Here is a 17,022-nt window from a genome sequence, read left to right on the forward strand (position 1 = left end):
CAGGTCATGATCCCAGGGTCCTGGGATCGAGTCCCGCATCGGGCTCCCTGCTCCTTGGGAGCCTGCTTCTCCCTCTGCTTCTCTCTCTCTCTCTGTCTCTCATGAATAAATAAATAAATCTTTAAAAAAAAAGATTTTATTTATTTATTTGAGAGAGAGAGAGAGAGAGCAGGGGGAGGGGCAGAAGGAGAAGCAGACTCCCCACTGGGCAGGGAGCTCCATGCGGGGTTTGACCCCCGGGACCCTGGGAACATGAACTGCCCGAAGGCAGACGCTTAACTGACTGAGCCACGCAGGTGCCCCCCTATTCTGCATATTTCATACATATTCTTCTGTAAGGTACTTCTACCTAAAAATATAGCATAGGCTTCTTTTCATCTCAGTGGATATAAACCCTCTCATTTTTTTAGTTAGTTTGTTTATTTATGATACTCTCTATCCCCAACGTGGGGCTCGAACTCACGACCCCGAGATCAAGAGTCACAGGCTCATCCAACTGAGCCAGCCTGGTGCCCCTAAACCCTGCTTATTTTACAAAGGAGCCCTAGAGTGTTCCATTTGACTGATGTTTTTTAGCTTATCAATCCCATAGTGATGGAAATTTAGTTTTATTCTCTTTTGTTGTTGTTCTGATAAAGAATTTGCTTCTGGAAGTATCTCTGTGCAGGTATCCTGTCTCACAAGTGCGCATACTGCTAGAGGTTAACTTCCTAGCAGTTGGATGCTGACTCAGAAGCTTTAAGGACTTAAAATTTTCATGGGTATTTTTGCCCTTGAATATGTCACACCAAAATATACGAGTAGTTGTTTCTTCATACTATCAAAGACTCTAGAAGATAGCAAAGTTTTTAACCCTGGACAATTTAGGGTGAAACTTGTCTTTTGATTCTTTTAATTTGTATTCCTTTAATTATTAAAGAAGGTGAAAATTTTTAAGTGTTTATTGGCTATTTATATTTTCCTTACTGACAAGGAGGCACCTGTAAGGTCGTCTGCCTATTATGGTCCTTACTGATTTGTTGAGTTCTTTATATAGAACTTTGTCATACACCATAATTATTTTCCTGCTTTGTGCTTAGCTCTTATTCTTTCTTTCTTTATTTTTAAAGATTTTACTTTCAAGTAATCTCTCTACCCAGCATGGGGCTTGAATGCACAACTGAGATCAAGAGTTGCACACTCTACCTACTGAGCCAGCCAGACGCCCCTGTGCTTACCTTTTAAACTGATATTTTTATCAAACAGAAATTTCATATTTTTATATAGCTGAATCTGTTAATTTTTGTCTTTATGAGTTTTTTTTTAAAGACTTACTTATTTATTTGAGAGAGAGAGAGAGAGAGAGAGAAAACACGAACAGGTGGGGCAGGGGGAGAGGGAGAGAGAATCCCAAGCAGACTCCACACTGAGCACAGAGCCGGATGGGGGCTCGATCCCACAACCCCAAGATTATGACCCCAGCCGACTGTGCCAGCCAGGTGCCCCTGTCTTTATGTTTTTTGATCACTGTATCATAGTAAGAATGAGCACTTCTACCTAAAAATATGTATGTATACTAGCATTTTCCTGCAGTTTATTATTTTTTTAAAGCACTATTACTCATTTGGGGATAAAGGTGTGGGCCTTTTTATGACATGTTATCCCAATTGTTTCAGAGACGGGGAGCTGGTAAGGTTCTGGGGTTCCTTCTCTTTTCCCCACCTCTTCCGATTGATGTAAATGGGCAAAATAAATTATTGAAGAGCTTGGGGTACAGTAAATTCTCAAAGTGTTCATTTTTAAAAGTCCACAATATAAGCTAGTAAGAAATAAAGATGGCTTTTTTACTCCCTTGAATTAGCAATATGCTCCCGATCTTCATAATTCTTCTGCTTTACCCTAACCCCATCCCCTAACCCCCACCATGGTCATCATTTTCTATTTTCACAAATTTCAGGACTCAATTTAACTCTCTATCCCCAGGGCCGCCAAATTTAACTTTTGGTCCGATGCCCTTTTCACTGAGAAATGCTTGATTTTCTTTGTCTTCTTTCCTTAATAACAAGCTTTTCTCCCTGGTGACTGCTGAAGTCAGTTAAGCCCTGGGGAGGAGCCGACTTGAACGTTTTCCTTTGTCTTTCAGGGGATGATTTAGTACACAAGTTCCCAAATGGGCCATGCTGTACGGGCCACGATGGGGAAGGCATCGTTGGTGTGCATACAGCCTCCCTAGAGGTGGTTGTCTGCTGGAGCCTCCAGCAGGGACCTGTGTCTGGGAAAGGTGACTAGCTCTCTACACTGTGATCAGACACCAAGAATGTGAATAACCTTAGTGGACATTGTTTGAACTTTATCTTGTTGGAGGAAAGGCGTCCTGTACACAGTGAAGGGAGCTTTTAAAAGTTGTTTTGCTGACAAAGAGCAGGGAGGCAGTTAATTTGTCTGTAAAACCGAGCATTGACCAGTAAAAGGAAGAATCCTCCTTGTAGACCACACCCTATGGCCTAAGGTTGCTTGTGGGTAAAACAAAATAAGATTAACGCTTATTTTAGTTAGGGGTAGTTTATATGTAGTTAAAACATAGAATCGATTTTATCAGCTGGTTACCGGCAGGCTGTTAAGGGCAGTGGACCATGGTAGGTGGAGAAGTTAAATGAAGTGACTGCCTGATTTTCTGGAGAAAATGGTGGAGCACCTTATTCACCCTGTTAACTGTTTGTTATTAGGGGTTCTAGAAAAGGTAGCTTAGGGGTGCCTGGGTGGCTCAGTCGGTTAAGTCTCCTACTCTTGACTTTGGCTCAAGTTATGATCTCAGGGTCGTGAGATCGAGTCCTGAGTTGGGTGATGCGTGGGGCGTGGAGCCTGCCTAAGATTCTCTCTCTCCCCACCTTCCTCTGCTGCCCCCCTCATGCTCTCACATGCTCTCGCTCTCTCTCTCTCAAATAAAGAAATAAATTATAAAAAAATAAAGAAAGAAAGAAAGAAAAAAGAAAAGGTAGCTTAAATGAGGTCACTAACCATCACTTAGGAGCCTAGGAGGAAAAAATATAAAAGCACATGAGTGTTTCTTACACCATCCTTATCAGAAATATTCAGGCTAGAATTCTTTATCATTTTTCCATTTCCCCTATGAAATGCTTTTGCTGAGATCTGAGTTATGGTAAAAAAATAACTGAGGTGGGTTTGGAAAACAGAAATAGGTCATCATTTTTCTCACCTTTGGATATTTTTAAGTTTCTAGGACTAGTATTAAATAAATAATTTTTTTTTTATAAAAAGGCTCAGATCTCCCTTAATTTGAAAGATTGACCTCCTAAATCCTTCAGTATCTACATGTTTTTGGTATCTCTGGCACTTAAGTACCAGAGGAAGTCAAGATTTAATTATATTGGTACTTTGAATGGTATTTTCCAACTATTTGGACACGATTATTAAAGAAAATTGCTTGGAAATGGAGACCAATTCAATGTCTTTTGAGAGTGAGATTCAAAAAAACGTTTCATAAGCAAAACCACATTGTGGGCAAATAATCTGCCAGGAATGCTTGGTCATCAGCTACAGAATAAAACAGGCAAATGAAAGTTCTTCAAGTGCTTGGTAAAGTAAGAGCCTTGAAATCAGGAAAATGGCCGGATAAAAGGGCATGTAAATAAATGTACGGGTAGGGCCATCGGGCTTGGCTTCTGGAGTGTTAGCCTCATCTTGTAAAAGACCCTCTCCTATTCATCGTCAGTATATTCTGGAGAAGCAGCATGGCCCCGAAGTCAAGGACGATAACTCAGGGTTTGAATGCTGGCTCTGATATTTACTAGCTATGTGACCTTAGGTAAATTATTTAACCCGTGCCTCAGTGTTCTCATCTTAAAATGGGCTAAACGGGATACCTATCCATAGAGCTGACATTCCCCGAGCTGAGGATTAATATACTTAATATTTATAAAGCACCTAGCCCAAATCCTGGTGCGCAGTAAGCACTCGGAAAGGGTTCATTAAAGAAATCACTGACCAAACATTTTGAAACACAGTGCCTCCAAAACTCCAATGTTGTTTAGGATGTATACACTTGGTTCCAAATGCTCACACAAGAAACCCACAAACATGCTGCTTTCACGCATTGATTTCATACTCTGGGACTAAAATGAACTCACTTCTCCTCTAGAGTCTGTTATCTATCGCTGCCTGTTTATAAAATAAAGCTACTCAGATGCCCTTTGTGTTCTCCAAGCTTAATGTTTTTGTTGGTTTAAAACAGCGTCTGACGATACATCTGTCATTTGAAAATCAAGGTGGGCTTTACAATTCAACTTACATTAAAATTCCATCCTTTGAATTTAAGACCTAAATGTAGGGTTGTGGTTGTGAAACTGGTTCCTTCAACAAAACAGTATTGATGGAATAAAAGGAACTGTGTCAGCCAGGGGCAGCTTTAATTACCAGTTTGCTCAGCTACCGCCACTTCGCTTGGCAGTTTTGCTATTTATAAACAGAAAAGGTTCAGATGTGGTGTGACATGGCTCTCTCTAGGGCAACAGGGAAGTGCAGGGGGAGAGAGGGAGGGGCCAGCTCACGCCACAGCTGTCTTCTGTGGGATGGGAGGCAAGGCAGGATTCTTTCACGTGGGAAGGTATTAGCAGTTCAAGGGCTGGGGCAGCTGGGGGCAGCTGGGGGCCGCCGGGGTGGACGGAGTAGCTGGGGAAGAGTCTTGGGGATGGGAGGAAAGAATATGAACTCAAGACCTTTCACCTTCTCTTTGTGTCTTTCCACTTACAGGGTCGAATACCCAGATGACTGCAGAAATCTGAGAACACGGCCACGGTGCAATATAAAATCTCTACTTAAACAGAAGAAACTGTCACACAGGTAGCTTAGCCATTTCCCATTCTTTTGACTTGAGGACTTAGCCTCTGTAAAGGCAGGGTCTGAATCCGTGCTGGTCATAGTGGTAGTCCTGGTGGCTCAATGATCGTTGGTTGAATTAATGAGCAAATCTGATGAATTTCCTAATTTCCTAATTATGTTCTCCTAGGAATGACACTGTGTAAGTGTCAGGGCATCATTGCATATCGTGGTATTTGTTTTTTGACCGTAATAATGTTCCTAATGTATAAAAGCAATAGCTTTGTCCAGGATACTCCTGCTTTGAATTTCAAATATTATCAAGTCAGAGAATACCACCCTGTAAACTAGAAACTATGTAATGCCATTTTATAAAGCACATGCTTTGTATTTGGGTATAATTTCTTAAACCCGATTTTACTGAGCAAGAGGAAGAACTAAAGTGAGACTGATATTCCTATCAGGAATGTCAGTGTTTGATCCAGCAACTCTCACTTGTCTTCCTTTTTATTCTTCACCCTGAGGCCATCCCTCCTTCCTTTCTATTTTACGGGAGATATAGCAATGAACAGAATAAAGTCCCAGCCCTCACAAAGCAGATATTCTAGTGGGAAGGGAAAGACAATAAACATAAACCAAATAGTTAAATGATAGGATTTCAATTACTGACACGTGGAAAATAAAATAAGTAGAGGGATAGAAAGTGACTAGGTTGGGAGGTGGGGAGCTCCTTTGGTGACAGAGGTTAAGGAAGGCCTCTCTGAGAAGGTGACATCTGATTAAGATCTGAATAAAGAGAAGGAGCCAGCCATGAATGATCTTCAAGGAAGAACATTCCAGACAGGGGGAGTTGTACAGAGAAATTAGTAAGCTCTAATTTTTCTGCTCCACATGTTATCTTCCAGATTCAATTCTCTTTCTGTGCAAACCCAGCCCCAATTTTCTTACAACACAGCATGTAATAGTTTTCCTGCAACCCCAGGACTTACCACAAGGCTTGCCAAGAATAAGTGTTTAACAAAGGAGCAGTGACTATGTATGATCTCTGTGAACCATACCTGCTCTATTATATTCTGAACTGTCACAGCCACCTATGACCTGAGATACAAACAAAAGATTTTAGAAATCACAGAAAGGAGCCACCAGCAACAAAATAGGAGGTTTGTTCCCAGGGCCACTTAGATCATCTTTCAATTTTCACATAACTTTGGCCTTGACAACTTGGTGACTTACCATGCCCAGTGTACTCAAAAGAATCTGCTTCGTCAGGGGTATCGAGTTCATCCACGTTGATATCAATTTCATCTGGACTGTCTAGGTTATCATCAGAGAGAACAGACCCTTCACTTTGGTCCAGAGAAAGATTGATATTTGGGGCTGTGAGTTTGATTCTCCGAGGATGAGCGTCGTTAAGATCCAGAGAATTAGGAGGTTCTAAAGAAGAAAAAAATAGGAACATCAAGTATTAGACCATATACATGGCTGCCAACAGTGGGTGTGGGCCCCAGTGAAAAACATTTTTAAGGCCTTTAAGCAAAGGCACACCTGCTAAAAACCCTCACATGGAATTTGGATCCCCTTCTTGACCAGCAGGCCTCAGTACTGGCTCATCCCAGCCACATCAGTCCTGGCCACATAGAAATAAAAAGTGGGAGCCATTGCAAAAGGAGCAGAAAACCAGTTTTCGGACCCGCCCTGTTCAGGTTTCAGAACTTGACAATGATACAACAATGAATTGAATTTTTATGATGCATAAGAAAAACAGCTAAGTGTACACAGATCTCATAATGGTTCTTGTAGACTTCACTCCTATGGAATGAAGGATAAGAAATTTATCTATTATGTTCACGGGCACTCCCAAAATACTTCTCTGCAGTTCCTGACAACTCTGCGTATGATCTGTAGTGATCTTTCTTTGACTGGAATTTTATTTTTTAAATAAAACTGGGGTATCTTCCCAAATTACATTATTTGCTCAAGTAGTCACTAATATTTCTTGACATTGGTTCCTACATCATAAGTGATAGTCTTCATATGTTAAGGCTCATGGAAGTAGCTCCCATCCTCTCAATGTAATCTGCACCTTGCTCCTACTGTGACTTTCACTTAATGGAAGTAGAGCTGGAGAAGTCATTTTTAACCAAGTCAATCCCAATTCAACAATGGTAGAAAGTTAGCCTAAAAATAGAAATTTTAGGATTCCTAATCACCACATTTTTGAAAGGCCATCTGGTATACCCCTCAGTTATGGAATTGTAACTCTGGTCTTGTCCTAAGGAAAGTGATTCTGTTTCTTTGTCATTAAAATTTTTTCTCTGTATAGAACATCACCCGAACTGTGTTCCATGTAATGTTTTTAAGTATTATACTTGAAAAAAGTTTCTATTGACCAGTAAGTTTGAAAAACATTGGGTTTCTATAGTACAGGAATTCTCAGAGCAGTGCTGTCTAAAAGAGTTTTTTGGTGATGATAGAAATGTTCTATATAGTTGTTGAGCACTCGAAAAGAAGCTAGTGCAACTGAAGAACTGAACTCTTCAAGTTTATTTTAAATTTCAATTAATTTAAATAGCCACATGTAGTGAACCACTACCATATAGGATAACCATAGCCTTAATACCTGTATCATTCACAAGTGCATTGTGAAACTTTAAGAGCAGTGTGGATATGCAGTGGCTACCAGGCTTATCTGACCAGAGAACATTCAAAAATAATTATGTGACATGACTAGAATCTTGAAAAATGCACTCTAAATACTTGGACTGAAAAATAAATAAACAACTGACTCACTTTTTCCTGCTTCATTCTAGGCTTGGCTGATAACATTAGGGTTCAGGATCTTGGCATGATCCCAAAAGCTGGTACAGTGCACGGAGTGACCTTAGTACAAAGTGAGAATAGGATGCAACTGGAAATTTAAAATTCTTCTTATACGTGCCCTGAGCTGGAAACCCATGGCAGGTAGGGTTGTACTTGTTTGTTTGTTTGTTTGAATAATCAGGATACTGAGCCTTCTTGACATCACGTTTTTTAATTTCACACATTCTCACACTGAAGTACAAATCTGGGGAACGTCGATGTTAGTTAGAATTTGGTATTCTGATATATGGTAGCCACTAACCACACACTGGTGGTTACAGCTGTGGCCCAGGAGGTCAAAGGTGGCCCATACTAGTGAGTATCAGTGGTCAAGTCAACTTGGAAATTAACCAAATCCAGCCTAACACCCTCCTCACACATACTTTTTTTTTCTCTTCACTTTTATCACTGAAATCACAAGTTGGATGCATAGGAAATGGTTCTCTCACTGAATAATGACAAGGTCTGGATACAGACTAGCGCTGAAGGAAATGAACAAATGCTCCTCTCACCAGGCCTCATGTCTGCAGCACTGGGGCTTGGCATTCCCTCCTCAAAGGGGATGTCCATGCCTACATCCTCTGACGGCAGTCTAGAAAAAAAAAAAAATGCAGAGAGTGTAAAAAATTGTGTGGGATTTAATTTTCTCTGAAAAGGCAACTCAGAGATTCCAGGATAACATTTTCAACTCGCTTGGAATAAACCCAAGTATGTACACTGAAGCCATCGTTAAGTGGCCCCGTTTAGAATAAAGACTTTCTGCAGTTACTGTGAATGAGAACCATGGGTACCCATCTTACTCTGTGTACAGAGCAAGTCATTTCTCCTACTAGCTCACACAAGTAAGCACACACCAAGGGAAGAATCAGAAACAGGAAAAGCAAATAACTAATAAAATATACTTACGGTGGGCATTTAATAATACTTTTTCAACAAGAGAGGAAACACACGTGCTTTGGAGTAAAGACAGACCTGACTTCGTATATATCTCTTCCTCTGTGTAAATTTGAGCATATAAAACTGCTGTCAACAGAGGAAAGCAGACTTTGGTCTCTCTTCATCAGTAAAACAGAGATATACCATCTACCTTGTTGAGTTGCTGAAAAATTAAGCAATAAATGTAAAGCGCCTAACATTCCTAAGAAGGCACCAACTGATGTTATTTCCTATCCTTCTTTGAATATGTAAAGATTTGTGGTGAATTATATGTTGGTGAAGACATTTCTGGTCACGAGATACCATCTCTTCTTTCTAAACGGTATTGAGCCCAGGACTGTAGGGGAATAGGAAAATACTGGAGAAAACTGTGACAAATGTGTATGTTCTCATAGGAAGCTGACCACTGATCACTGCGAATTCCCCTTGACCTATTTCTACCTCCTGTTCCTTGTTTAGTACATCCCCATTCATCATGAGAACATATTTTTCTTCTTGATGCCTTCCATGTAACTTCACTCATCTAGGGTGAGTCCTTGTGATGTAGGCACTAATCTAAATGTAAGCCTGATAAACCTTTGTGTTAGTGTTCTAAATTTAATCTCTCCCTCCCGGTTATTGACACTTTTCTCCACTTGAATCTGGGTCTACCATATTTGGAATTTGCTTACCTGGATGATCAAACTCCAGGATCCAAGTCAAAGCCCTTACTGTCAGCAAAGCACTATGATGAAAAAAAAAAAATGCTTCGTCTCTAGTGAGACGTAGTGCTTCATTTATTCGACAGCTAGATAGTGAGCACCTACTCTGTGCTGAGGATAATAGAGGAACAGAACAGACGAGCCTCATTCTTGTGGAAATGGGACGATGGGGTTAAACTAGTGACTATCGCCGATCACTCGGTGCTGCTCCCTGAGAGAACCGAATGCCCGTGTTGTTACCCATCAACCCCAAAGAGCCCAAAAACACAACCTCCGGCAGTTCCTTTCTCCATATGCTTGCTGAGGCCTCTATCCTGTGTGTTCCCTAAAATGAATGCTGCACGGGCGCCTGGGTGGCTCCATTGGTTGGGCGACTGCCTTCGACTCAGGCCATGATCCTGGAGTCCCCGGGATCGAGTCCTGCGTCGGGCTCCCTGCTCAGCGGGGGGTCGGCTTCTCCCTCTGACCCTCTTCCCTCTCGTGCTCTCTCTCTCTCATTCTCTTTCTCTCAAATAAATAAATAAAATCTTAAAATAAATAAATAAATAAAATAAAATAAAATGAATGCTGCACCCTGGCAGAAAGACAGTGAGCGAGAGGTTGGTGTGTTAGTCAAAGACAATAATATACGGGCAGGAACAAGAGAAGTGGTGTCAAACAGAGACATCATACTAGGTGGCAGCAAACCAAATTATCCAGCAATACAGGTGGGGTGGTGAGTAAAGAGAAGACCTGTGCTAGGCCCCAGGTTTGAAAGTCCTGGGACCCAGAAGGATGGTTTTCCAAGATGCTGCAGCTTTTCAGATTTTTTTACAATGATTCTTTGTCATGTGAAGTAATCTGTGTGTATTCTCCTTGGTATACACCCTGCAGTACCTAGAAAGTAGCAGATTGGTATGTAAGAGCAGCTGGGTTCCAATCTTAGTTCTATCACTCACTGTGTGTCCTATGGCAAGTTGTCTAATCTTTCTGTGTCTCAGTTTCCACACCAATAAAAGAGGGAGAATGTGTGATGCCTAAAACTAACACTAAAAGGAAAAAAGAAAAGTTATCCATTATCACTGTAGTTCTTTTTGTCATCTATTCTAACTGCCTGCTGTATTAGCCTTGAAGCCTCATGAGGACAGGAACCATGACTGTCTCTACTATTTTGTCTCCAGCACCTGGTAGAGGTCAATGCCCAATAAACATGTGTTGAGTTGAATTACTGAGCTTGAAATCACCTAACGGCGCATGTACACTATTTCCTCTAGTCCTCTACAAGTCAACCTTAAAAAAAAAAAAGACATCTTAGCTGCACCTACTTCACAGAGCACATAAGGGTGCTAGCCTTGGCTCAAAAATAAATATGAGAGCTTTAAAATAAAGAGATAGTATCACTCTCAATTTTTTGTAGCTTTTATGTGGCAACACGGATGGACGTAGAGGGTCTTATGCTTAGTGAAATCAGCCAATGAAGGACAAATATGATTTCATTTATATGTGGAATGTTAAAAATAAACAAACAAACAAACAAGACAAACAAAAAGCAGAAACAGACCCACAAATACAGAGAACAAAGTGGTGGTTGTCAGAGGGGAGGGAGTTGGGGGATGGGCAAAATGAGTGAAGGGGAGTGGGAGACACAGTCTTCCAGTGATGGAAAGAGTAAGTCACGGGAATGAAAGGCACAGCATAGGGAATATATGGTATTGTAACAGCATTGTACGGGGACAGATGACAGCCACACTTGTGGTGAACACGGCATAACATATAGAATCACTATGCTGTACACCTGAAACTAATGTAACATTGTGTGTCAACTATACTTCAATTAAAAAAAAAAAGATTTGTAGGTTTTGTTTCTGTTTGTAAGTTATGGGCAACATCATAAAATAATTGAATGAGTCCTAGATATGAGGCTATAGTTCTGGGTTATATTCTATGTTAGTACTGACAAACTCTGATTAACTCTGAGAAAATTATCCAACCACATTTGTGATTTTAAATGGAGATAATAAACACCTGATATCACAGTGACTGTGGAGAATAAATATAATACATGTGAGTACTCCATAAATTATACAGCATTGACTAAGTTTAAGGTATTACATTACCTCATTTTAGACATAGTATCAGGATTAGGGATTTAATTGAAGTATGTGTCATGGTTGGACAAAACATAATGAAGGTTACTACAAGTTGGGTATAAGCCCAGGTAAAAGAAAATTTCAGTACGGCATAGATCTCCAGAGAGCCTATAAGTGCCCTTGAACTCACTGATTTTAGTGAATAGAGCCCTTTTCTCTCATTACTTTTTTGCAACACAGAGCAGAGACCCTGTTAAGAAGGTGCTGGAAAGCCAGTGTTGGCATGCATGGGAGAAGGGAAAGCTGAAGGTTGTGGTCAGGGGTGACCAGAGAAGAGGGACTCTCACAAACTATGGATATTACAGAAGGCCATAGGGACATTTTAGGAAACCCACCGGGACAGAGAAGGAAAGCTGAACCAAATAGCCCAGAGGCAAACCTGAAAAAAACTCAGTTGTGTTCATTGTAAATACTTCAACCACATTCATGCTTTGGGTCCGTAAATATTTATAGAAATGACATAGCCAACCAGAGTTGTTGGCAATTGAGCAAGATGGAGTTTTAAGATAAATAATGTAAGACTCTCGAGATCTATTAGGTAACAAATCAGTCCAGAGTGAAGATAAATATTTTACCTCATCCATCCATAACCACTATTTAATTTGGGGTTTTCTGTATACAGAACGGAGCTACCGAAGAGGCTGAGGGGACTGTAAAATACAAATCCGATTCTTCTATGGCTGACCTCCCAAACAGATTCTCAGCTCCATGTCTCCATCTAGAGGATGGATCCAGAACTGTTTGTTTGCTGGATGGTTTATTATCCTCATTGCTCTTTATCAAAGAGTTCTGGCTCTTAGCCTTCTGGGCACACGGTAAAATTGTATTTTCCTGCTCTCCTTTGAAATTAGGGTGGTCAGGTGATTTGCTTTGACAGATGAAATGAGAGTGGAAGTGGCAGGTGTAGGGCCAAAGAATTAGGTATGAGCAAGTATGAGGGTGCCATGGGCTACTCACCGTCGAGGTGGGTGAGTTGGACACTGTCAGGTCACAGCCAAGTGGCTCTGAGGAGAAGAAGGCCCTACTTGAAGCTCATTGAATATGTAAAGAAGAGAGGAACTTTTATTGTGTTTTGCCCCTAAGATGTTGAGTTTCCCTGTCACCACATCCTAATCCAGCCCATTCTGACTGGTACAGCTGGCCTTTATTATTTGTTTTGAAGGGAATATCTGATTCATACTCTGCCCTAATTTGGGAAACCCATTTCCCACATTCTCAACCGAGGCTCATATTGATGGTACACATCTTGTCCGGGTTACTAAAGCATGAAAGAACACTTCAAAAAAACGAGAACAAAAGCTCAGAAAGACATCAAACGCTTTCAAGTGTTTTATAAACTTGAGTAATTATATACCATCTTTATGGTTTTTCCATCTAGAACCTGTTAATTTACTTAATGTTTTTCTTTGACTGATTTTAGTTAAGTAAACTTATTGTGAAAGGAAGATTTGCATCACTTGTATATATGGAGACTTAAAATCACTCGCCTAAAATAGTCACATAAATTAAATATAATGAAAATAAAACAATGCTATTAAATTCAAGGAGGAAACACCCGGGCTCTGACTCTGAGACTTTCTCTCTTTGCTAAAAAAAAAAAAAAAAAAAAGAGAAAGTGTCTGGCAAAGTGTAATGTCATGTATCATTATAAATACAAAGAAAAAATGCTGTGTAAGATAAAGCACCTAAAAAGTAATTAATATATTTCCAAACTTGAAAGAAACCAAAGGAAGTCCCCAGGTGCCAGAAACAGTGTTACTCCAGAAAGCTGATGAAAAAGGAGTCCACAGGATTTTGGACTGGACACAGGAGTTAGGGCTCTACAGGAGAAGTGACCTCCAGGTGCTGGAAGAAAAGCCTAGACCAGAACTTCTAAAGAAGGCAGTAGACCTTAAAGAACTGCCCCCTTAATGAAAAGGGGATGAAAAGAAACTCTAGTCTCTGGCCTTGGAAAGTAAGTCTGCCTGGAATCTTGGGCAGAATATGAAGAGCAACCTATGAGAATTAGAGACGCTACTTGTATGCCAAGCCTGTTTTAATTTATATCACCTGAATGATGTGGGGAACCCAAGTCAGGAGATTCAAATTAAAATTCCTCTAGGACCATTGAAGGCCTAGAGCCCTAGGGTTCCAGAAGTATCAAATGTGAAGCCACTTGATAGTGTTACTTTTACAATCTAGGATTCACTGGAGATTCACTTAGGAGAAAGAAAAAACCCTCTGAAAGATGAGCTCACACCAAAAAACCAAAAACCCAAACCACAAACTACACTAGGGAAAAAACACCATGGGGGATTGCCATCAGATGCAGCAGACGGAAGAATCAGCAATACAAGTACCCACCCCCCTCCAAAAAGGAACAGTATGAAAGAAATTCTAATGATTAAAGAATAATTTTTAAACATTTGTTGTGCAGAAGCACTGAGATTTGGGGTTGTCATAGCTGGTAGTGGCACTTACCCTGAGTAGCCATGTTGCTTTAAAAAGGAACATCTAAAAATAATAATGCAGAAGTGTTGACAATAAAGTGGTATAAAAAAAGTCAGAAAAATATTAACCACAGGAAGGCAAGCATCACAATATTAATATCAAACGAGATAGATTTTAGGCAGAAAAGCTTTCTTAAGCCTTAAGAAAGTTATTATTTCATGATAAAAGGGAAAACTCTTCAGAAGATGTAATAATCCAGAGTCTACATGCTTTCAATGACATAGCCCAAAAATAAAAGTTGAACATAAGTTATAAGAAAAAATTAATTTCATGAGGGAAAATTTAAATATACTTCTCAAGAATTTATAAATCAATCTGAAAAAATGCATAAACATATACATCTGAACAATGTAATAATATAGCTTGATCTAATGGATGGATCTGCACTCAGTAAAAGTACACCATATTTTTCAAACTTACAAAAACTGACTATATAGAATGTCTCATAAAATACCGGAAGTCAGTATCACATGTACCATAATCTCTGACTTTAGGGACGTACATCTAGAAACCAATCATGAGAGACAATTTGGAAACTGAGAAACACATTTGTAAGCAACTGACAATAAAGCTCTATGAATCAAAATTTGTGAAGACAGCTAGAGAAAATCCTAAAGGAAAATAAACAGCTTTGAATTCAGATATTAGAAAATAAAGTAGACTGAATTTGCTGAGTTCAACTCAACCCAAAGAAGTCAGAAAAAGAACCATGCTCTTCTGTGATTCAGTGCTGTTTGTACTGAATCTGCATACCACCTCTCATGATCACGAACACCAGTAAGTGGGGGAACAGTGACATAAACGGATTCTCCAATCTGAAAATGGATCACATGTGCATTAGCTGATTTTGTGTTTCTGGTACTTGTGCTTCTTCCTAAAGCAGCTAGCATGCAGTACCATGGCAGTCAAGACACCACCTAGTGAAGAACCACAAATGCAAAACTCTTGGACATAATTAAATGTGCCTTCTTAGACCAGGTACAAAAGTAAGCACATTCTACATTTTACATCTTTCCAGTATTTCTGAATCTGGAAGGATTTCATTGTTGTTGTAGGATTAGCCTGGCCTGAAATCAGGTGCTTTTCAATAGGAAACGAGCAGCGAACCAAGACTTGGCACACATGCATCCAGCATTTCTAGATGGTAATGTTTCCCGACAGGCATGTACGCCTAGAAGTAGGCAGCAAGCCTTCTGGAGAAGAATCATTCTGACAAGATGGGCCACTAAGAAATACAGCTTTAAAGAGGTAAGGTAGCGGGTTAAGGCATTAATTGTTCTTTAGAAAAATATCGGATGGTTATGCTGATATATTTAGGAAAAATGATTATATACAGGGACAGTTTCTTTACGTCAGAGTTCCTAAAATTCTCCTGGCTTCCTTCTAGTCAGGTAAGATCTACTGGACTGAAAAAGTTGCTTTTTCTAGAAACAGCGATAAAAAGAAGAAAGAAAAACCAAACAAAACTTTTCACGAGGTGCCTGCCTTCCTTTGTGAAGTACATAAATTAGCCTGTTGAAGCCCGACAGTTGGAGGACTGCCATTTCAGGATTCTTGTCTGATAATGTAGGCTGCACAATTTAAGGTAAGAGTATTTGCCACTCTGTGAACCCTCGGGCGCTTACCGAATTATTCCCGTGGGAAGCAAGCCAGAGGCTGCACTGGGCTTCACACTCCGCTTAATCAAGCTGATCCCAAGGAAAGGATGGGAGCTTAGGTCCCACAACAGGAAACTGGGTTTGAGCCCACAAAATGAGCCTCTTGGCAACAATGAGCTGCTCAGCTGGGCTTCCTTGCCCTAGAACAGATAAGCACTGTAGCCCCTAGAAGCCAGCCATCTAGGGCAGATAAGAGGGGGGTGATGAAAGGGAAAGTAGATGACAAAGTAAGGGAGAGAAGCACTGGGCATTTGCCCAGAGACCGACCTCTCTAGGGATTTTGCAGAAACCCACACACCATGTCATCTGTTCTCAGCTTCTCAGAGGAGCGGAACACAATGCTGTCTCCTTACCCAGGGTCAGGTTCTAAAACTCTGCAGGTAGCAGAGATTACTTGTAGTCCAAATGACCCTTGGATAAGTTCTTGAATTGTTCCCTAAATTATAATATATGTGGTTAAAATCCTTTGTGTATAAAATCCTTTACACTAAATTTTATGGCGACTAAAGTTTGAGAAACACTGAGTAGGAATAGGAGGAGGCCATAATATCATTTCAATCATTTGCCTTTCAGATAATATTTAAATCATTGGCTGGGAATAGAGATGCATGGAGAATTCTACCTCCTTCTTGTGGGGTATATGCCATACACTCTTCCTGTGTTTTCTAAACCTTAATACCTATCAGTCCTTTGTGTGTTGTTGAGAAGATTATATCAAGTGGCATATTCTCCCACTGGGGATGGGCATACAATTATTTATGAAGTGAATTTATGGCCCACAGCTTGAATTACTCACAGGCATCTTAAACTCAACATGTACAAAACTGTATTCAGCATCTCCTCTACACAGATCCGCTACATCCTATATTCTCTGTGGTGGTTTTAAAAAAAGGTCCAGAAATTCTTTGACACTCCTTGCAAAAGTTGAAGCCCAATTCCCCTTCCCTTAAGTTTAGGTTGAGCTTAGCGACCTGCTTCTAAAGAACAGAATAAAGTAGAAGTGATGGTGTGTGACTTCTAAGAGTAGGGTCCTAAAAAGCACCATGGCTTCCTCTTTGCTCTTTCTTGGGTCACGCACTGGGAGAGGTTTGCTGCCATGTTGGAAGGACACTCAAGCAGCCCTGTGGAGAGCTCCATGTGGTGGGGAACTGAGGCTTCCAGGACAAATCCAGGAAGGAACTGAGGTGGCCTGCCAAGGTGTGAGTGGTGAGTGACTCACCTTGGAAAAAGCTCCTCCGGCCCCCATCAAACCTTCGAATGACTGCAGCCCTAGCCGGTGTCTTGAAAGCCACTTCCTAAGAGACCCTGAATCAGAACCACCTAGCTGATCCATTCTTGGATTTCTGACACACAGAAACTGTTAGAGAATAATGTGTGTTGTTTTACGTTGCTAAAGTTTGAGATACGTTATTGAGCAATAGCTAGTTACCACGT

At 40.5% G+C, this 17,022-nt stretch overlaps 1 protein-coding gene across 1 annotated transcript in view; it reads right to left on the bottom strand.

The window, feature by feature from the left end:
* Positions 1-17,022, bottom strand: part of PRUNE2 (prune homolog 2 with BCH domain) — a 197,015-nt gene that overhangs the window by 23,918 nt on the left and 156,075 nt on the right. The window contains exons 10-11 of the mRNA XM_088018802.1: positions 8,187-8,266; positions 6,049-6,249 (exon numbers count right to left, since the gene is read on the bottom strand). Of these exons, the coding sequence (XP_087874928.1) occupies positions 6,049-6,249; positions 8,187-8,266 (281 nt within the window). The remainder of the gene's footprint in view (positions 1-6,048; positions 6,250-8,186; positions 8,267-17,022) is intronic.

Source organism: Eumetopias jubatus, unplaced genomic scaffold (assembly GCF_037043125.1).
Source record: "Eumetopias jubatus isolate StellerSeaLion01/CBP00866 unplaced genomic scaffold, mEumJub1_p1.0 scaffold_15, whole genome shotgun sequence".
Taxonomy (NCBI): Eukaryota; Metazoa; Chordata; class Mammalia; order Carnivora; family Otariidae; genus Eumetopias; species Eumetopias jubatus.